The sequence below is a fragment of the Necator americanus genome, chromosome II (genome assembly GCF_031761385.1).
Source record: "Necator americanus strain Aroian chromosome II, whole genome shotgun sequence".
Taxonomy (NCBI): Eukaryota; Metazoa; Nematoda; class Chromadorea; order Rhabditida; family Ancylostomatidae; genus Necator; species Necator americanus.
The window spans coordinates 21,250,718-21,274,232 of NC_087372.1; the positions used below are offsets into that span (position 1 = coordinate 21,250,718).

Here is a 23,515-nt window from a genome sequence, read left to right on the forward strand (position 1 = left end):
GTAATATTCTTTATGTTGATGTGTTTTGCACTAACAGATGCTGAATCTACTTCAATACAGTTCATAGTTCTCTTAGAAGCTTTAAGGTTGAATGATTATTAGTTATTGTGTAGACTTGTGAGCAACCAGAATAGTACTACTGCTTTGAGTGATTTCAATTTGCAAGATGGTCTCATCGATCTCAATCCTGTGAAGGCCATATTAGCAACAATTTTTGAAGTCTTTCATAAATCTGAAGTCAAACATTACGCATCGAAGAGTAGTCACTCCATACAGGGTCAAGCGCGGTGAAGGGACATGACCCTCTCGAATACGACCCCTTCCCCACTTCTTTTTTTTTTTTTTGTTAATCTGTTTGTTCACTTTTTGTTAATTCAATGTGTTGGAAATTTCGTGTATTTCGAAAAAAACAAAGTCGAAAATCAGCCGAAGAACGAACGGCGAATGTGAAGTTAATGTGAAGTAGCTGACAGAAGCGAAGAAACACCAAGTAGTTGGAGAAGCAAATTTGCAGAAATGTTGAAATATTGGTATTGAAATATTTTCATTTTAAATCTATTCTAATTTTATTCTAAAATCCGAAAAAAATCTATTCTAAAAAGCGACAAATATCTTTAAATGCAGATTAAAGCACATAATAGGACGAAAAACAGAAGAGTCCAGTGCATTTTTCGAATTACATAAGAGCGACGAAAAAAAAATCGCGAAAAAACCAACATTTTAGGAGAACGATCAAGAGGTACCCGTATGATGTGCCGCCACGTATACAGGAGGCCAATGAGCGCATAAAGTTGCTGTTATTATAGTTGCTGCAGTTGAAAGTTGAACACGAATTCGTTTAATGGCATCGTGACAAACACATACTCATGCACTGCTAGTTTATATAGAAGACTTAAAGGCAACACCCCACGAATCTGGAGTGGTGCAGATTTCAGGTGGAGTATTCGCATACGGGATGGGAGACTACGGAGAGGGAAGTGATTCCGTCCATTTCTTGCTAATTGCTGTAAAAAACGGCCCGGAAGATGAGGCACCGCACAAGACTGGCGCGCTCCAATCGAACCTCTTGCACAAAATGGTGCACCAAAACGAATGAAGCCGTATCTTCCGGGCCGTTTTTTACGGCAGTTAGGAAGAAATGGACGGAATCACCCCCCCTCTCCGTAGTCTCCCATCCTGTATACGAATACTCCACCTGAAATCTGCACCACCTCAGATTCGTGGGGTGATGCCTTTAAGGCATGAAATGTGTTAAATTATGAGATGTGTAAAAATATATGCATGTTATTCTTTTCGCTGTAGCATCTCTTTGGGATATTTTTTACTTATGTAAAGTTACATTGGATAGAAGGATCTGCTTCTTCTCTTTTATTCCCAATAATATGCGCTAAGTTTACTATATCCGTACATCAGAATTCGCTGCGGCAATTCGTTTTTCACTTCCCCTCCCTTCAAAATTCGCACTATCCACCGCTTCGTCGCGGCGTTGATCAGAGAGCAATAGGGAGGCGGGTGTAGGTGATCACAGGCGGTCGTGGAAGATGTCTAGGTGGTGGAGGGCAGCCGTAATTACGCGGAGGAGCGCGGTGCTGAAGGGAAGACAGGAGCGGTCAGCCGGTTTTCACGGGTACCTCTTGTCCCGCACCTAACATTTTGTTTCGTGAATGTGATAAACGGACAGCGCAGGTTCGACACCATCCAGAGTCAATTCTTAGCAAAAGAGTTAGAAACATAAACAAAAGTACTTCCAAAAGATGAAGAATTTAATTGCACTTGGTTCTCTGCAGATTAAAAAGGGATTTACTGGAATTTAATGACCAAAAAGCTCAGATTCTGTGCATATTGTTAGGTCTGGAAGATCGCGAATAACTTCGTCATAAGAGGACCAAAAGAAAAATTTTAGGCTGCTTTTCAAAAAAGAAGGATTGACATACAAAACAACGGTTAGGCCGCTGTTTTTTTTTTTTTGCAACTTCCTAGTTTTTTTTGGATTTAGATGGGAAAAATAGCATTTCCCCCGTTTTTCCATCAAACGTTTGGAAACACGGCGAAGAAAGGAAATCGTTTGATATAGCACCTGGTTGAGAAAATCCTTGGCTATAAAATACTGGAAGGACATTTGCTTCGCACCAAGTTTCTACGAGTCATTGAATTTTATTCTAGATCACATTTTTCGGAACAAAGATAGGGATCCTGGAAAATTTTCCAATTCCTGCAGAATGGGACAGCGTTTAAAAAAATCACTCACATATTCGAATAGATGGACTAAGGAAACCCTGATACGCAGAATTTCTTTCTGGACCGTCTGGTTATCTCAAAATGTAGATCAAAATGTGGCCAGTAAATTCTGCTTGGTCCACGTTTAAACTGTTGAAAAACCATGTAGCATAAACTTTTCACTTTTTAAAAGTAGTTTTAAGCTTTCTTCTCTTTTCCATAGTTAGACTCATATATTTTAAGAATTATCTTCCAATTCTCTATTAATATTTGATTCCTCAAATGCTCACTACTCTCTCAGTGGCTGCCTGACGTAGATTTGTCTACCGCATTTAACTAATACGTGACAATTCAAAATATGTGCCGGAAATTTTGTGTGTTTATCTACAATGGTTTCCCAAAATGTGTTCCATTGAAGAATATCGTCAGGCGATTCTTAAATATCCAAAACATATTAGAAATCTGCTACACCAAAAACGCCGTCTCTTCATCAATCTATCAAGTTTAATGCCGACTTTCGTCTTTTTTTTTATCAACTAGTTCTCATTCTAAAAATTTCTGGGCAAACATGAAAACAGAGTTTTATTGAGGTTTCTTCTAAATGTCTTTTTGAGTACACGAACCAAAAAATTAGGACAAGCGGTCGTTAGTCTGTTCTTAATCTGAACATAGCTTTGTAATTTTTAATCTAGACATGCTAAGATTCACCACCGTCTTGGCAAAATGTCGCAAGGTGGATCTATATAGGTTGGACGACCATCTGTGATGAAAGCCAAGCTCGCAACGGCAGGACTGCTTAGATAGAAGAAAAGTCCTTTTGCCACTCCAACACATACACTGCCTCATTACCTTGCACGCTAGGACCCTGCCATCTCAGACGTCGGACGATACCGGTGAAAGGCGATCAAATCTCAGGTTGCTCAGGATGTTACTGATTCCGGACCAAGGCGACACATGCACGACTCGTCATGGAGACTGTCTCAAACTGTGTACTTACAACACGAGAACAGTGTCCACAGACGCTGACCTGCATGCTCTTCTCGGAGCTGCAGAGCGTATTAAATTTCACGTGATTGCTTTGCAGGAGACCAATTGCAGGAGCTACGTACGACAGATGAATGACGGTACACTCGTCATTCGTGGAGAGAAGGTTCCGTCGCGAAATGTAGGCGGTGCTGGTTTTGTTGTGCACCTATCTGTCGTCCATCTTGTCGATTCTCACGAGATCCTGTCACCTCGTCTGGCCAGTTTTCGCCTCCGCCCTCTGCGCCAAAAACCCATCAGTATCACCAACTGCTACTCACCAACATCAGCAGATGATGAATCCGAATTGGACGCGTTTTACGAGCTGGAGGAAGTGATCCGCAAAGAGAAGTCCTTCTACAAATTCGTTGTCGGAGACTCCAACGCAAAACTAGGAAAGGCCACAGAAGAGGAATACAGGATTGGAAGATTTAGACTAGAGGACCGGAATGAAAACGGCAATTGTTTCGCCGGGCTGTTGTCCGCCGCTCGCCTCATGGGCACTCTCTTTTCATGAAAAAAGATCATCGTCGGTGGACATGGGAATCGCTCAATGGAGCGACTCGTGCGGAGATCGACCACATACTCACGAACCGAAGGTGGTGTCTACTTGACGTCTCAGTAGTACCATCCTTTTGTACTGGTTCTGATCACCGTCTCCTTCGTGCGAAAATACGACTTAGCCACACGATGGAAAAGAACAAACGTGGACTACGAGATGCTGCTCAGAGGACTACGAGCCTGTGCTGAGCATGCCTCGAAGCCGCGCACGACAAACTTGGATCCAATTTCGAAGACCACCAAGGAATTGTTGGAAAAAAGAAGGGTTTTGAGGCTTGATCCGAATGCATCGCACATTGATCGGTTAGTAGCAAATACTAGCTGCAGAAAATCGTTGCAGGAAGATCTTTTGAAATACAGGCAGAAGAAGATTCTGGAAGCAGCACAAAGAAGAACGAGTCTAAAGAAGTGCCGCGGAGATCTCCGCTAATATAATATTCCGCTGCCAACCTTGCTGAGCGAAGACGGGACTTCTCGTTGTGAGATGGAAGTCATTACGGAGAGGTTCTACTCGAACCTTTTCCGTTCATCAACTCCTGTGTTAAGCCTGATCATCCCCACTGGTGAAGTTCCACCACGGATACTCCCTTCGAAAGTACGAGTCGCTATCAAGAGCATGAAACCTGGCACAGCCCCCGGACCTGATTTTATATCAGCAGACTTTCTTCGGGCTAGTGGCCATCCGCTTCATGTAATCTTAGCAGCGCACATGACATCCTACCTTCAGAAAAAAAAAGGATCCCAGACCAGTGGAAGACCTCGCGAACCGTTCTTATCCATAAGAAGGGTGACCGAGAGGACCTTCGGAACTACCGTCCGATATGCTTGCTGAGCGTGTTATACAAAGTATTCACCAAGATCATCCTCACGCGCATATCTAGGACGCTGGATGAAGCCCAGCCTCAAGAACAAGTTGGATTCCGCCAGGGGTTCAGCTGCTTGGGCCACATCCAGACCGTGTCGAGGGTCATAGAGGTTTGCCGGGAATACCGCGTGCCCCCTGCTCTAACCTTCGTCGACTATGAGAAAGCCTTTGACAGCGTAGAAACGAATGCAATACTGTTAGCGCTGGTCGATCAAGGTGTGGACGCTTCGTATGTGAGGACATTAGCCAATTGGTACGATCGATGCACCACGAAGATACAGTTTTTCCACCGCTCCCTCACCATATCTATTGGAAAGGAGGTGCGACAAGGCGATACTACATTGCCGAAGCTGTTCGCGGCTGCATTGCAATGTATAATGAAATCACTTTCCTGGGAAGAAGGGGGAATACGTGTTGATGGAAGATTTCTCTCGAACCTTCGCAGACGACATCGTTCTCTTTTCGAGCAGGACCAATGAAGCAGAAACGATGCTCAACGAATTGAACGAAGCAGTGAAGAAAATAGAACTGCGAATAAACAGAAAGCAGACACAGTTCATGAAGAAAGAATATTGCGAGGACTTAGGACTACAACTTGAAGTCCAAATAGTGGAAACTTCGTCATACGTATACCTTGGACGTTCTATGAACATGGAAAACGACTTGAAGGAAGAACTGAATAGAAGAATGAGAGCAGCATGGGTAGCATTCGCAGCCGTCAGAGAAGCTACGGACTAATTGACGGACCAAGATCTTCGTGCCCATCTGTTCGACTCCACAGTTCTTCCAGCGCTCTGTTACGCAGCGGAGACGTGGGCAGACACCACTGCCACTTCTAGGAAGCTACTTACTACCCACAGAGCCCTTGAGAGATGCCGGTCACATCATGAGAAGAATCGATGATAGATGGACTAAAAGAACGCTAGAGTGGATCCCAAGAGATGCTAAACACCTTCGAGGGAGACCACCAACGAGATGGGGTGACGTGTTCGCTACACGGATGGATCAGCTGAGAGCTCAGCTGGATACGGCTCAAAGACCTCGTCAGCAGCACTCACGAAACTTGAGAACATCTTGGATGACAATGGCGAGGAAACGAAACGAATGGAAGAATTGCTGGGGCCCGCACGTTCAGTGAAGACAGGCCATCTAATTATCTAAGTAAGTAATCTAGGCATAGTTTTGTAAAGAATTCAGAAAGGTTAACTAGCCTGATAGCCACCTTTTTTCTCTAAATCGATTGTCCAAAAGGAAACGTAACCCCACATCCGACTCTGTTCCCACCTAGGAACTCATTCTTTGCATGCGAGCAATAGTATCTATTAGATCAATCATTGTTGTTCTAGCGTTTACTTCAGTCCTGAGGATGTCATGGAACTGCTTGACAAATTTTGATCCTCATAGAGGGAATGTTATGATAGCATACCATACATTTACTAAGTAGAAAATGCGCAATATCTCTGTCACCCTTAATATGTTTTATATTACTAGTACTGCAGTGAACTCACAATACGATGTAGAGTAATTCATATAGAAAGTAATTCTTAATTTTCTTCTTCTCAATTCGCTCCGACTGCATTTAAGACCTAGGCGCTCTTGTTGACAAACCTTGATTCCTTTTCACTGATCAGTTGTGATTTCAAGGAAGACCTCCATAATTTTATCTATTTCTCACGCGGAATGCTTATAAGTGAGCAATATATGGTATTTATGCGCTTTGCAACCACTTAACACCTACTCTTCCTGAGCTCATTCCTTTAGGAGTTTAAGATCTACCGGAAGCATGCACGAGTACAAACGGACCATTTTTTTTTTCAGCATCGCTCTAGAATAGCTGCAACTGTACTTGCTGCTTAATCACACCTCGGTGTCTTTACCACGATGGTAGAAATCAAATGTAGTATCTTGTCTCGAATATCTGCTTAAAAATTTTCTAACGAACGTTCCGCAGATAAAGATTAATAGGGTAGAGTCATTATTGATACAAGTCTGAACGTCCGACTAACGCCAGACTTCTTGTGGTGTTCGCTTCGCTCGCCTTTACTGATCAATAGAAATTAAAAATTGTAATTTTTCAGTAAAATTGAACTCGTACTTCTTCTAACGACGCTTCCTTCGTCTTTTTCAAAAGAGATTTAAGCATTGATGAAATGATGATTTCATAGTTTGCTTCTTAAACGCGTAAGTGCAACATTAAATTTAGAGAGTACTCAAACCTGATTATACATCGACATTTCTTTGATACTTTGCCACAATTTGGAAACATTCAAAGTGATACTGGTTGGCTAGGTATGAATTCTTCTCCTTTTTTCTCAACAACTGGCACAGAATGATGTGCTAACATGAAATGACGTGGACGTCATCATCGTACTGATCAGGGGCTCTACGTCAGATCACGTGTGCTGTTACCCAATATCTAAGCAGTCGCCTGGATGCCTCCAATTTCTGGAGGAATGGTCTAACCAGCTTAAAGTCATCACCCCATAAATCTGGGTGGTACGGTTTCAGCCGGGTAGTGCCCATGCGGGGTCGTGGATTGTGGGGAAGAGGGTGATTCCGCTCATCTCTCCCTAAATCAGCGTAAACGGACCACCCCGATTCGGCCTAATGGGTTTCCGATCACAGATTCGTGAGGTGATGCCTTTAATGAGGGAAAAGTGCACGAGAATAGAGATTCAGACAGCATATAGGGTGAAATGCGAGAGAAGCAGCTTTCACTTCCATGAAACGTCTCGCTTACTCCTTAACAAATTCATTTAAAGTTATTGCGCAGCACTACTAACACCAATTCGATACCGCGGAACCCGTCCCGATCCATTTCACCCTTTTTTTTTTGGTGAAAAAGCACTTATCTCACGCCGTTGGACTCGTCTTATTGCTTTCTGGGATTTCGTTACACACAAACACAAGTGACAGAATAAGCTTGTTGTTACATAGCATCCTTCGTGATTTGTCATGTTTCCTTGCTTTAGAGGCAGTGCGAACTCAATACCTTGAATGTACTTTACTAAAAGTGATTGAGTTTAGACTTGTGCTTTTAAATGAGCTCACTAATGTAAATTTTCTATATCGGTTATTTTTCCAATCCGTTTTTTTGTATGCTCTTGTTATACTTTGTTTCCACTGCATGTGGAACAACCACTTAATAGTTCAGTCGAAAAAAATGGAACAAGAAGTAAACTTGTTTCCGACTAACTTCATGACGTTGCTGAACATCGCTAAGCTACCACTGAGAGAATGATACTGATTGCGTAGATCATCGACGTAGGCAGCGTACAATTCCCCGCGAGGAGTCACCGCACTGTGATCCAAAATACAGTTCTGACGTATCCATTGCTCTGTTAGCTGGTCTACCTGAAAACAATGTAAAGAAAATTGGTACATAAAAAGGCAACATGTACAGATCTCATTTTTGTGCTACTTGTCAAAAATTATCCGGATAATACAGTTCAAAGGATTCAAAATAACTAGACAATCCGACCATAAAAATGAAGAAAGAAAATTCGTTGGATTAAAAGGTGAAGGAATGTGTGACGATTGAGAACATTTTTAAGAGAGTCACTTTGCAGTTCCCTTAGAAGTGAGCTGAGTACTGACATGTGAACTTCGGAAGCATGTCGAAATCACAAGCTACAGTGCGAAGGGTGCTGCTATTCATTAGGTTGTTCGGATATAAACGAGACTTTCGAAACTTTACGAATTTCGAACAGCAATTTGGACAGTTTTGGATCCATTTTGTTCCTGACGTTTTCCTGTATATTTTACTTTCTTTTTTGTTTATTTTTGATGTCTGTAATATTTTTTTATTTCATGAAATTTTTTATTTCATAAAAATAAAAAATTTTTATCTATTTATTTATTTTTATTTTATTGAAGATGTGATTTCGCGAAGTCAATGCTACTAATGGTTTCAACGCTTCGAAAATGGAAATGAGAGCTTAGAAGACGAAGAACACCGACGTCGTCCTCAAGTGGTAGACGACGAATTACTGAAGAAGGCGATCGAGTCTGATCCGACACAAACTACCTACAAGAAAACTTGCCCTAGAGTTCGGATGTTCGAATTCGACAATTAACGAGCATTTACATACAATCGGGAAGACAAATCGGTGCGGCAAATGGGTTCCTCATAAGCTGAGTGATGAAAATAAAGCTGTCCGTAAATCGAAAAAAAAATCGAAGAGTTGGGCTGGAAAGTTTTGCCGCATCCGCCGTATAGTCCGGACCTGGCTCCTCCGGACTGCCATCTGTTTCAATCGATGCATCACGGATTGTCGGAGAAAAAGTTCAACAATATCGACGAAGTCCGATCTTGGGTCGCATCATACTTCGACTCACAGCCAACCAAATTCTTTGAGGACGGCATCCACAACCTGCATGATCGATGGCGAAGCGTTGTTGATAGTTGTGGAGAATATTGTTTGGAATAAAGACTTGTTATAAAAAAATTTTTGATGTTTGAAAGTTTGAGTCAAAAGTCTCGTTTATATCCGAACAACCTAATATATCGTACAGCCCAGACAGTGCATGATAAAATCGTGCAAAGAATCACCGGACATCTCACTGTCGACATCATAATCTTTTCAACGGAAAAAGTACAAACAGGCAAACAAAAAACATCACTGACATATGTTATGCTGTACGAAAACTTCGTATCTCTAAACTGAGATTCGAGAACTAATTGATATAATTGACTGTATGCCGTTGCGATTTCCTACATCTATTAGAAATTGAATTATCCGAACGTTACATAATTTCACTACGAAATCGCTTGCCTGTTTATTTTCGAAAATCCCATCTGAATGCTGAAGACATGCGCAAACCCCTTTGTCTGCAGAGAACCCCTCGCAAAACTAGTTCAACCGGACAGAATTCTGCTTGCGTTACGCCATCGACTGAGTTTAATTCAAGTCGAACTTAGGCAGCGCAGTGGTAAGCTGGCTACTTATTGATACTATCCTTCGAGTCCAAGATCATAGCACACAGAACGCTAAAGGCGTTTTGGATAACTGCGAAAAGTGTAAAATTGAACATGAAACGATGTATTACGTTCTCAGATTTAGCATATGAGTAAGTAATAGCCGATTTGATTTTTTTTTTGGATTTGCCTATCGCTTGAATGCACTAACGGCTTTGATTTTTCAGGCGCTGACGAAGGCAATAGCGTCGAAAGGTCGAAAAATTAATAAAGTTCAATACCAATTTTGGTTACAGCTCAAGCAAAAAATAGGTAATTTGTGACAAAACTTCATCTATTGAACACATTAAACAATTACAGTCACAAGAATCGAAAGTGAGTCTTAGCCAAAACTCCTGACTTTCTGCTCTTTTAGAACGAACTGAAGCTGGAGTTCTGGATAGGCTCAACGTTAGTTGGAGTGTTTTGACTCAGGCAGTGTTTTGAAGAGCCTGAGGCAGCGACTCGAACCGGATCACTTTCAATAATGACAAAAATTAAGAACGTTTGTATAAGTCCCATTAACACAGGTTGCTTCAGCGCAACGAATAGTTCACGTAGCACGACGAAAAAGATCCCTCCCAACTGAAAAATTAGATTCTCATCAATTGTTAAGTCTCCGGAAAACCAATGAAACTTGACCCTTTTGGCTTTCAATATATGAAAAGGAGCTGAATCTGACTATAAATTGAAGGTGCCTGCGTTGAGAGTGGATTCCCTTTTGGTGGTGTGGTAAGTCAGTGAAATCCCTTTTGGTGGTGTGGTAAGTCAGTGAAATCCCTTTTGGTGGTGTGGTGACGTGGTGACTTACCATACCACCAAAAGGGAATCCACTCTCAAAGCAAGCCCTTCAATTTATAGTCAGATTGCAGCTCCTTTTCATATATTGAGAGGAAAGGTCGAAAAAAACTACCTATGAAATAAAACAGCTAAGTCTTGTAACGCGTACAAGGTGCAACAATTATATATCCAGATAATAAATTTGACCTCATCAGAGAACTTTGTCAAGTCAGTATCTGATCCAAAACTGAGACCATAACTACATAAAAGCTTTAGAGCAAATGCAGATCGTAGCAGCCAGTTGCTCGAATGAAGTTTGAATAGAAGGAAAATCATTGTTTTGATGAGAATAATAAAAACGACAGCTTTGTGAATGAAGAATGGAACTGAAACCAATGCAATCAGTAGTCGTAGCCTAGAGGGTAGGGTGATGGGCCGAATAGCTGAAGGCTTTTGGTTTGACCCCTCGATGATTTCGCTTTTTTACACTTCTTCCCTCTACGTGATTTTTGTGTATAACGTCCTAGCATAGCGCATAGACAATATGTTAAGCCTCGTACACGTAACTTAGTGAAAATGTTGTTCAATCAAGTGATCTTCTACCTCGCGATGCCACCTTTTTTGTCGCGGTACCACCGCGACAAAAAAGAAAAAAGTGGTGGACAGCAACGCGCGTATGCTGTTGGATGCGCAAAGCGAGTGGTGGGATATAGCAGAAGATCTGCATTTAATAGACAGCGTAAAAAATGTAGAAGATTCAGATGATATCGAATGAGGGAGAGTGTTATAAAGAAGCAAACATAGCTGAAATGTGTTCATGTATAAGTTACTACTACAACTATACTAACTACTCTAGAACCACATATGTATGTGGTTTACAAAACTATTCTAATTTTACTATACCAAAATGATGAACTGATAAGATAATAATAACAATAATAACAGCAATAATAATGAATGGATGAATGACAGAACTAACTGACCCTGTGAAACAAGTTACTATACTCAGTTAATTTATAGTTGCACACAAGAATTAATGGAAGATAGACCGCCAAAAAAAAAAAAAAAAAAAAAAACAGAAAGATGGGCGATGCATGAGAGAGGAGACAGTTCATCGTTTCACCTCTCACATGGAGAGAAGTTGTACGAAGAGATAAAGGATTCCAACAAGTGCCTGATTTTAGTCACCAAACAGAACTATGAAGCCATCGTTACCGCCAACCTACCAAACCCCCTATACTTAGCCCAAATAGTCACAAAATACCAGAACTGAAGATTCTAAACAAAATTTTTGAATGGAGGAAGTTGATGTTTACCTTGTTTTCTCCTGCACTACTGCTCTGCGTCCCAGCAGTGACGTTAGGAGCAGGAGAGAAATGGGTTCTTGACGTTTGTGGCAGCAGCGACCCGTGCTGTGGAGGATGTGGCACGTGAACGTTTGTATGTTGCACGTGTTGTTGTTGCATCAAATGTCGCATCTGTTGTGGAGCGGCAGCGATTTGAGCACTTCCAGAATACAAAACCCTCGACTGCAAACAAAATTCTTCTGTAGGGTCTACGACACACTAGCACCGTCCTCGACATGAGAGTCGCTAGGATCTGGTGCCGGTTCATGAAATGAATAATTTATAGCGATTTTAGTTACAGCCTATGCGGGTCAGGATTCATGAAGCGCTGAACATTTCAGCCAATTGGGTTTGCAAACCAATTTGTGCGCTTTCCGAGTTCAAGCAGTGGAATGATCCCTACAAACATTCAAAAACTGTTTTAGATACTACAGACCAGATATTGTTTCCAAACACACAGTTGTTCAGACATAGAGCAGATTTGAATAAATACTCGATTTGAACACTGTGATGGGAAATACGATTTATAGTTTAAAATCTGCCCTAAGTTACAGTATAAAGTTCAAACTTATATATGAAGTCGTACGATCATCATCAAATACACTTTATTTTTTTCTTTTTTCAAGCCATAAACAAGTCGAAAATAGCACGTAAGTTATTTTTAAATTCTGTTTTGGTGCTCTTACCAATAAGTGCCTAATTTGTGTATAAATTTGAAATAAATTTCATTTTCTTAAAGTTCCACTGCAAGTTATTTCCCTAAGTTAGCCTAGTTAATCGACTACCTATCATATTAAATCCGAAAGCGGTTGTAAATTTATCGCTGTATAAATAACATGTGGTTTTAATAATGACATAATGCTGTGCGAGACGAAGGTGTATAACCAGACCAGTCAAAAAGTAGCGCAATACGGTCGCGTCCCGTGATAAAGAGGCTATAGTATGAAGGAGTTTTCCGTTTTTAATCCTTCTTGATTAGCGCACCTAGAAGCAGTTACGAAGAGTCCAAAACAACTTCAACTATGCAACTTAGCTCACCTGCTGCTGAACTTGTTGTGCTTGATGATGTTGTATTGTGAGTTGACCATGATGTTGTTGCACAACGTGCGGCTGAATCTAGATTAAAACATGACATTACGAGAAGCCAGACTATTATAAGAAAGAAGTACATATAATTTCGCTGAACAGTATATTATGGAAGCAGATCATAAGATATCTTTTCAGAATTCTGTGCTGATGAGACTTTTCTTCGTGCCGCACAGGAACTGCAATAAGTGAGAACTACTTGACAAAGGCCGAGTATGAGGATATTGACGATGTTCCGACCTTTCCACAAATAGATTGTGATATAGTTCGTGGATACGAGCGTGATCACACTTAATTCCTCCTAGTAGTACAGAAGAAGGGACGTGAAGTGGCCTTTTGCTACCCAACGATGCAACTTATTACGTCCTCCTCAGTCCAACTAATATAACTGAGACAAGCAGCAGAGGTTGCTGCACCTGCAAACGTAGACTCATTGCGAATTTTCTTCGTTCCATCATCCGTAATAGGTTGCACCATCGGGGAGATGGGATCGCACAAGCCTCTTTACACCGCTTTTCTCAGAACACAAGGGGGAACTGAGTGTGATCATGCCCATATTTGTGGACTACACGCGCAATCCTAATTTGAAGAGAGATTCCAATATTCCTAGCTTCATCTGTTTAGATCTACATTAAGTTTTTTCACTCAAAACAAAAAAAAAACAAATCAACAAGGAAAATAAATCTGGTAACCAAAACGAATTCACCTTATGGTAATTAAACGCAACACTACATGTTGAAAACATTGTAGTTGGGAAAGGGGTGCTGGTTCACTCTTTTTTTTAATTCAAAGTACAATACGAACAATTCGTATCACTGGAACGTTTTAACTTTACTGCCAGTCTACGAAATTATTACTCCAAAGCTCAGTATTCATCTCTGTTAAAAAAAGTGACCAAACGTTCTGCTGAAGCCAAGAAAGTTACACCACCATTTCTCTCCTTATTAGTCACGACACATCCCTTTTGTTGTACGGGGTCGCTGAAGTTACACAGCATTCGAAAAGGTGTCAAACTGAGTGGTCAAGGCAGCATTCTTAGATTGAGAAAATTTCATACATTAAATAGCAACAATATTTACCAAATGAGTAGGCTGGTATTCCACCACCTTCATACCGGCAAGGCCAGCTGGACCAAAACTGACAGCTTCGAGAGTAGCCATTGAGACCAGCTGAGTAATTGCTCTCGGTAATTCCGCCAGTAACTGGCACGCTACATCACCCATTTCCGATATCTGTAAGCTTCACTATCTCTGTCTTTTCAATGTAAAACATGAAAAGGTATGAAATAAATAGACATCTGCAGAGAGTCAAAAATAACCACAAATCAAATGTGAAATTGTAAATATTCAGATAGGTGCGATGAGGAAGAGGCAGACATTTTCCAGGTAAAGGAGTGCGTCCCGTTTTGGACAATTGAAAAGGGTCGTCGACCGCGGCGATGGAGAAATGTTTACTGATACGATGTATACAAGAATTTAAGCGTAATGAGTGGTTGACCGAGAGAGGGGATTTCTATCCATATATTACTTCTTATTTTGTTTTAAATTATGAATTATTAGATTTTTCCATCTTATATTGTATTTTGCACTTTTTTATAATACTTAACTACCTATTTAATTACCTTTATACATGTCGTTAAAATAGTAATGGTTGAAATAAATGATTGATATGGGCTAAAGAACTATGATACGAGAAAGAAATTGGATTCATAACGGTCTCAGAAGTTAAATAAGCTAGCAACGTTCTTAGCGGGTTTGCTCTGCATAGTATTTTCTCAGTCCATCATAAATCGGAATCCACTCGCTTCTAAATCAAAATTCGAGCGAATTCTAGTGCGTTCCCAAATACTCTTGACTGTCTGGCGATTTTTTCTTTACTAACGGACACACCTTAGATAATTTCAACCCAGCTTAGCTTTTACTCTAGCTTATTTCAGCGGATTTTTGCAAGCAGCAAGAAAAGTGCCCTAACTACACATCTCGCTCTATTCGTAAATGACTGTTTCGAAACACTGCTTCCTTTGCAAGAGTGGTAAATTAGTAATGCTTTTTTCAATACATTTCTTTTACAGAAAGATGATAAAAAAAGATTCCTTCTTCTTTTTCATTGTTCTACTTGTTCAGCGTAAATTTTGTACTTTGTGACATTTTTCAACATCCCCACTTCTCTAGCTTTTTTTTTAAATTCTTCTTAAAACTTCGGCATTGTAAACTGGATTTGTTTTCCTGTTTTGAAAACGAAGCTTTGGTGAAAGTTCATTTATGGCCTGACGTTTCGACAAGCCCGTCTTTATCATAGGCCCGAAAATGGTTCTTTTTTAAAATTGTATGCACACCACACAAGAACTCCAAACGGGAAAACAAACTGGCCAGCCTTAGCGACCACTGAGGCTAGTGAACCACCCCGCTCTCATAGGTTGTCTGCAGCATAATTAAGTGTTGGTGTCTGGATAGTGTTAAAGAATGTGGGACAATCTCATAACTCACAGAACTCACGAACGACATAAACAATGAGTGTTTTTCTATTACTAATGACGAAAGTCACTCATTTTTGTTGTTCATGGATGGTATTTTGAAGGAGATCCAGATTACCTCCAATGCCCTCCTAAAAGATATCTTTCTCGTGAATTAACATAACATGGAGAGCGGAAGATTCTGATGAGATATCGCTTTGAAGGGATTGTTCCAGGTTCCATCTTGTTTTTTTTTTTGTTTTGTTTTATGGCACACCTGCAGGTGTTTTCAATAAATAAATTTCAATAAATAAAGATGCATAGCATTAAAAACCTCGAACCATTCTCAGGTCTTTGATGAAGACGAGGTTGTCGAGACGACAGGCCATAAGTAACGTCTCATTAGGACCTTGTTGGCAAAAAATGAAAAATAAATCCGGGTAAAAGAATGACTAAGTTCTATTCCGCTAATACATTACTGCTAGTCATAGGTCGACCACTCTATGAACAAGGAAAATAACCACCATTCAACTTTCCCTATGGCAGTGTCAGCACCACAGTCTTAGGTAGGAACTTGCGACGGCAATTTGCTGCACCCCGAATTGTTTTCCGCATGGATATGAACCCCCAGATTTGCAAATGCGAATTAAACAGGAGGTCTGAAATGTGCAATAGTATCATCTGTCTTCCTCCCCCTCAATAGAAGGATTCTAGCCAGCTATTCACGAGGGTACATGACACATTCTGATAATAGGAAGACCAAGTGAGATACAAATCAATTCAGAGACGGACTGCTTGCCTTAGCTAGTGTCAAGTGTTTTTTCATCCAGAAAAATCTGGTACCAATCTATCGACCCAGAAAGGATGAAGGGCTTGGTTGGCACTACGGCGATCGCGAACCGCAGTCGCGGAACCTCTTACTGACTTTGCTGCAATAAAGTAAGACCTTTTTACGAAGCATTACTTTACTACATTGTTGGGAAGCTTATTTTATAACCTTTTTAAATAAATAAATATGAAATTAAACTCGGTTTTACAAGACGCTCTTATAAAATAATTTGATTCTTATTTTACCATGACCAGTCACAACACTCTTCAAATTTACAAGTCTACAAGTTCAAACTTGGCCGAACTACCGCTCAAACCGCAGGAAACGTCAACACAATATGGGGGTAAGAACTCAACGAATGCACAGTACAAAGACAAAACGTTTGACGAAAAAATTTTAATTTTCAACTTTCCAACTCGTAAACAAAAACCAGATCAAAACCATGCGGGGTGTTGCAGATAGTGTTGAGAATAATCGCGAAGGAAAAATATTGTATCCCATTACTATTCCACTTGTGTACAGGCCCTCTAAATGAAGGAAATAATTTTTATATTCTAAGTTACCGAGATTTAGGATTTCTTGACTATTAAGATAACAGAATTTCCGACTTCTAAATAAATGGGAGGGCGTAGCGCAGTTTTAAGAGGTCCGCTGTTGCGCACAGTGGATAGCTCGAAACTGCCGCAAAACTAGCCAAGCCCCGCCGCGGTGTCATCCCACTGCGACATGCGTTCCAAAACTTCAACGATTACGAATCGTAGCAAAACGCGTTGGCGCATCCTAAGTAGAGTGATACGTCAGATGTATTGTCTTTTAAATAACTATTCCAAAATTGCAATGAACTAATTTGATTGATAAAAGTTTTAAGATAACTAATGAGAATTTGGAACTATTCGAAGACCAACGAATATAATATTAAACCAAATACAATGGATTAAAACAGAAAAAAGAGAGGAAGAGGATTCGTTAGCAAATTACAACATTTTAGAATAGAAAATCAGGATTACAAGATTTTAGACTTTGTCTAAAAAAGTGGTAAGGCGGGAGGTAAAAGGTCGGAGACTAACGAACTCACTTGGTATAAACACTCCAGTGTATATACGCACATCATAATATCCTTGATACAGACAATATCAAAAATGTGCTCGAAGATCTTCTTGTCTAGGAAATCGCAAATAGTAGCTTCATTACCCTCAAAGCTACAAAGAGCAGTCAGAATTTCCAGTGACCGAATGAGCTAGAAAAAAACGCTACTTCCAAACAACTTGATAATGATCTCACAAGCAAATGATAATGAACCTTGAATTTGTCAGTACTGAATATTCCTTTTCTAATTATGCGCAAGAGTGCGTGGTCAGCACAATGTATCATTTTATGCCAGGTCAGATCTATCTGAAACAAGAAAGCTTGTAAGAGTATAGACTGAGAATAAAAAGAGCACCAACATCGCAGGCGAGGTTGCTCAAAGTATCCATGGCCGCTGTATACAGAGGTGCCCATTTGCTGCTTGCACAAAGAAATAAGAATCTTAAAAATGTACTAAAGACAACGTCTAATTTGAGAGCTTTTTTTTTCGAGAATCTACATGCATTCAAAATTTGAGAGCGATTCGAGGATTTTTTCTCGAACTTTTCTATATAGAAGACTGTGAAAAATTAATTGACGAATTATTTTTCAAAGAACCTGAACAACGGCCAACATTGAGCCATAGTAACACGGTTTATCGGCTCAAACGACAAGTTCCTCACGACAGTTGACACCTAGTAAAGTTATTTTAAACAAAAACGTAGCCGCCCCAAAACTGCCATGCATCTTTGGCATAATGATACCTGATTAATTCTCCAGGACATTGGATCCCTTACGTCAAATTCGTTGGCTAAGCCAGTGAACATATCGGAATCGAGGTCCTATAAATTACAAAATAATTGTGCTAAACCGAGCAGAGTAATCACGAGCAACAAAAGCCACAGAGAAATTCGTTGATTGGTGATAACACTGATGAACTAGATGAAGTGATAATTAATGAGGGATCGTATAAACAACAGCGATGTTTAAATTCACTAAAATTGAGAGCTTCGACTGCAAGATGTTTTTTTTCTGACAGAATAGCGGACTTGAATAAATTTTTGGAACAACAGAGTTCTCAAGGAGTAGTGTACATGTGGTAGTTGGAGGATCCTCATCACTTGAGCTAGACCCCTTTTACCTGAGATTTTACAGTCCTTCGAAACTTATTGTTCATATTGAAAAATGTCCAAAACAATTTCTGAACATTTATTTGCGCTTTTCAAGGTGAACAATAGGTGTCGTGTACTAAAAGAAACCTGGAAAGCCGCTCCATCATCAGTTAGGATGTAACGGACAAGGAACATCTTCTGACTGCTGGGGAAGAATTGGAAACAGCATTGTCAATAACTGATTCTGTGGTTAGACAGTCAGAGATATGATAAAGGTGCAGTGAGGAGAAGCGGATCATAGGAGCAATGGTATTAGTATTGGTATTTTCTAGTTACCCATGAAAGAGTCCTCATTTTTGGAAACGAAGTAGTCAATGCGTTAAATAATGAAATTGAGAATACTCCCGTACTCTTCGCCACACTGTTAAAAGTATAAAAGTTTATGAAAAGTTCTGCATGCGATGGATACAAAAGCAGCGGATTTCACCGACTGAAAATGCATTTATATCATAAGTTTTATGCTAACACCCTATTTAATAATAAAGTTCTTCCTCTATTATGCTTAACTTATAATAAAATAATGTGTGCACTTCTAGGCATCATATAAAATTGAAAAGAAAACTAGCAAGTATACGGGGTGATGAGTACGGATGCGACCGTTAAAAGCATTCAAGAAAATTCTCGATAACTAGTTTGTCACTAAGTAGTAAGTAAGGTCCCGGACGAAGTTTACAAGTAACGTTGAGCGAAAGAGCAAAAGATCTCCTACGAATAAAGAGATGATTTAGGAATACCAGAATGTTCTCCTACGAAGCAATTTTTACATCCGCAAAATTGACGAAGTAAAATCGCATAAATTAAGCTAGTATTGAAGAGTTGATTTCCGTAGGGCACATTTCGTCAGCTAAGACGCAAGAAGAAAAAATCAGGTGAAGTGATCAGTTTGATTTACGGTTATGCATTTGATTTACGGATTCGTAGGTTGCGCTATGATTGCATGCTCAACAAAGATAAAGCGTAGCGAAATAAGAAGAGCTTGAATAGAGTCCACATACCACATTTCTTAAAACCGCTTGTGGAGCGAATTTTTCAAGGAAGTCGTTCGGGATTCCAGCAGAGGCCCAAAACGAGGTGAAGTCACGACCACCATTCTTATGCCATGCAGTGGCAAGATCCGAAAGATCCTTGTCCTCTGCATATGTTAGAAGTAACATAGGCAAAAATACTAAGTAGCTTAAACGTACCATCATCAAAAATGCCACAGTGGGCCATGAGGAGAGTAATTATATTTGGTGCATGACATAGCCTAAGGAGTCGAGGTCCAGGATGAGATAACAACGTACAAACGTTCATAGCAAAATCAACCTAGAATAAAAATGTACGAATTATTTCCAAAGAAGATCACCAAATTAATGGATATACCTCATTTGGCAATCCACTCAAGAGAGATTTGATCAATCTCCCGTAATCCGGATCAGTTGAAGGATTTCCACGATCGTCGCGACGGATATATTCTTTAAAAAAAAGCTGGAGTGCAAGCTGAACATGTTGAACACTAGCAGAGGTTAAAAAATTGTGAACAAGAATTATTAGAAGAGAATTATTAGAAGGTATTTTATATGAGTAAGTAAAAAGTTGTGCGGCAGTAGTCACACATTTGTAATATTGGGTTGAGGAATAAGTCGAGAGTGTTTTTCTCTCCAATTAAAAAATGTACTTACAAATAAAAAGTACTACAAAAAATGCACTTAAAAAAACAACTTCTCGCCATAAAAATATTGTGTTCTCTCTTTTATAGCTTGTCCTTTGAGATCATTGAAATGTGGTGCCAAGCGGACAAAACGTCTTTTTCGTCTTCGTCCATTTATTTTGACATTTAATCGACTATGAGACCGTTGAAGATGGGATTTGTAGTTGACAAGGAGAAGTAGCAATACTTGATGGTACCATACGCTGCTATAATTCGAATTTCAAAATGGAGATTTTGAGCTTGAAGACAATCAACAGTCTTGGGTTGGGGGAAAGCTCATCTTCCAACCTTTTTTGAAAAAAAAAAACACTACTGCAAATTAATCAATCTATTGTTGTTCCTTATATGGTTCCCAACGTTCGACAATACTGTTCTTTTTTTTTTACAATGCTTTCTTTTGCATTTTGGTTCTCGTTCACTTCTTTTAAATTTCCCATGGCTGATCTGATCTTCTAAGACACACTTCAAATCTCACAAGCAGCCTCACTCAAACAAAGGCAAGAAGAAGGTGTCGAAAATGTTCCGCTCTGGCCACTCGACACTTTATTTCGATGAGCTGAGAAAAAAAAAAGAATAAATAAAATTTAGAAAAAAACCGCAATACGGCTATCTTGCAGATCGAGAAACTCCCTATCGAGTGTTTTATATCGTTTTACCTCACCCAGATAGTATCGTTTTTAAAGATTTAATAACAAGTTTAATCTGCAACATAACTTCTACTACTACTATCACATGTCCAACTGATTCAGATGTCGGTTAGGTTGATTAAGATGGACCATAACATCGCTGTGGAACAAAGACGAAAAATCAATGTGAAGTTAACAACAAATGCAAGAAGTTCACTTGGAGAAAATGAAGTAAGATGCATGTTTGTGCTAGTAGATTTTCGCAACTATTTTTTTTCATTCTCTGTTAGGTTCACATACGTTTTCGGAGGCAAACCTCGCGCAGATGATTCAGAAATGCTTGAACATTCGTAATTCCAATCTTAAACTCACCACGTCCAGAAAATTAATTCTGAGGCTACAAAAACTGCAGTCCAACACAACTAACACGTCCGAAAACTTCTTAGTTACATAAACACTTCTAACGATGTTGGAGTCTGTTTTGCCAAATATATTCGGAGGCGGATGAAAATAAAAACGCACACTCTTGTGTATGCGCTCTGTGCTCCAGCAGACTATTCAAGTATAAGCTGCTGAAAGAACCAGAGCGTGTGCAAGGGTGCACGTTCTAATGTACTTCGTAGCAAGAAACATTTTCAGGACGATTGGGGAGAATTGAACGGGATCACACTCAAGCTCTTAATCTATACCTCTAATATTTGCCCACACAATCTAACATCCTCGGTTTCGTAATACGTTACCTTTAAACTAATTCCTAGGAATTACGCAGTTACGCAAGAAATAGTCTATGCAGTTTAGGTGCCATCTAAATCTACTTAAACGGATGCGCGGGCGGTCGGGTCGCGGCGCGCTGGCCCGCTGCCACTTCTGCCAAATCGGCGGCCCTTCACAAGCGTGAGGGCCTTTGGTATTAAAAGGCATTCATAGCTATACGACCTGAGGTAAAAGGTGAAAGTGATAACTTCTACCTTCGCTATATCTGCTACATTGTCTATTCTAGCTTTAAATGTCTGCTAGCTAAGGTAAGTTATTCCTAGATATGTATTCTATGTTCTGACTTCCTTCTCACTTAAGTAGTCTTTATTTCTTGACATGTGCTAGCATGGAGTTGTTTTTGCCAGGAACGTTAATGATTCGTGGCTTCTACAACTCACGGCTGGCACAATCCTCTCTGTTAATGCATTATGTAGTTGAAAATTGGATTTCTTTTACGAGTTGTACGAGCCATATGTTCCACACATTTCCACTGATGTTTATCTCTCCCCTTTAGAGATTGCGTTCCACCTTACTCTCCTTCTTCCTTGCTGAGACCATTCTATTTCTCCTTTGAACTGCGCTGCATTGATTTTCAAATAATCGCTTTTAATTATTGAATATGTCATATGTCCCACACATTTCCACTGATGTTTATCTCTCCCCTTTAGAGACTGCGTTCCACCTTACTCTCCTTCTTCCTTGCTGAGACCATTCTATTTCTCCTTTGAACTGCGCTGCATTGATTTTCAAATAATCGCTTTTAATTATTGAATATGTCATATGTCCCACACATTTCCACTGATGTTTATCTCTCCCCTTTAGAGACTGCGTTCCACCTTACTCTCCTTCTTCCTTGCTGAGACCATTCTATTTCTCCTTTGAACTGCGCTGCATTGATTTTCAAATAATCGCTTTTAATTATTGAATTGCTGAAGATACAACTTTGAATTGTACGACTGCGATATAAAGAGACTTTCAATAGCGATAACCATGCATTTAACAACTTGACAGTCTTATAATACCCAAAATAAAGCATAAGGCAAAGCAGATAGAGTGAAAAGAAATATGGACGTACACAGAGGTTGATGAAGCGTTGTAATACACAAAAATCACTTTGAGTTTCGCGAAATCCTTACTTCGAGCGCCTGCAAATCACTATCCCAGCAAAATAGTATGCTCTCCGAAAACTGTACATTCGACTAGTCATTAAACTAGTAATTAAAAGCGATTATTTGAAAAGCAATACTGTTCAGTTCAAAGGAGAAATGGAATGATTTCAACAACGAAGAAGGAGAGCAAGGTGGAATCAATCTCTAAAGAGGAGAGATAAACATCAGTGGAAATGTGTGGAACATATGCTTACAACTCGTAAAAGAAATCCAATTTTCAACTACATAAAGAATGCGTTAACATATAGGATTGTGCCAGCCGTGAGTTGTAGAAGCCACGAATCATTAACGTTCCTGCCAAAAACAACTCCATGCTAGCACATGTCAAGAAATAAAGACTACTTAAGTGAGAAGGAAGTCAGAACATAGAATACATATCTAGGAATAACTTACCTTAGCTAGCAGACATTTAAAGCTAGAATAGACAATGTAGCAGATATAGCGAAGGTAGAAGTTATCACTTTCACCTTTTACCTCAGGTCGTATAGCTATGAATGCCTTTTAACACCAAAGGCCCTCACGCTTGTGAAGGGCCGCCGATTTGGCAGAAGTGGCCAGCGCGCCGCGACGCAACCGCCCGCGCAGCCGTTTAAGTAGATTTAGATGAGGCCATGCAGTTTATACCGTACCATATGCCATCCAGCCAAGAATGCATAAAGGCCTGCATGCCTTGGCCAAACAAGCCGGCGACAACTACTAATGACTTTACAGGAAACCCCAAACCCTTTACCTTATCACTGCTGAAGCCGATGACGGCATATGGAGTTGCGGTTCATAAAGGTCTAAATAAGTACATTCCATACGTGTCTGATTGGCTCCAGCACACTGATGAGTGGAAAAAATCGATCGACCAAATTGTACTGGGAAAATCTGAGTTGGATTTTCCGAGAGCAATAGACATTTGGAAGACACCTGATTATC

General features: G+C 40.0%; 1 protein-coding gene across 3 annotated transcripts in view; it reads right to left on the reverse strand.

Moving 5' to 3' along the window:
- RB195_018851 (uncharacterized protein) overlaps positions 1-23,515 on the reverse strand; it is a gene marked incomplete at both ends in the record, with an annotated part of 36,468 nt that overhangs the window by 5,622 nt on the left and 7,331 nt on the right. For all 3 annotated transcript variants that reach the window (XM_064186457.1, XM_064186459.1, XM_064186458.1), the window contains 12 exons: positions 7,863-8,020; positions 11,720-11,932; positions 12,788-12,865; positions 13,915-14,067; positions 17,192-17,353; positions 17,416-17,508; positions 17,562-17,643; positions 17,800-17,876; positions 17,946-18,023; positions 19,349-19,485; positions 19,538-19,658; positions 19,716-19,807. In XM_064186457.1, the coding sequence (XP_064042338.1) occupies positions 7,863-8,020; positions 11,720-11,932; positions 12,788-12,865; positions 13,915-14,067; positions 17,192-17,353; positions 17,416-17,508; positions 17,562-17,643; positions 17,800-17,876; positions 17,946-18,023; positions 19,349-19,485; positions 19,538-19,658; positions 19,716-19,807 (1,444 nt within the window). The remainder of the gene's footprint in view (positions 1-7,862; positions 8,021-11,719; positions 11,933-12,787; positions 12,866-13,914; positions 14,068-17,191; positions 17,354-17,415; positions 17,509-17,561; positions 17,644-17,799; positions 17,877-17,945; positions 18,024-19,348; positions 19,486-19,537; positions 19,659-19,715; positions 19,808-23,515) is intronic.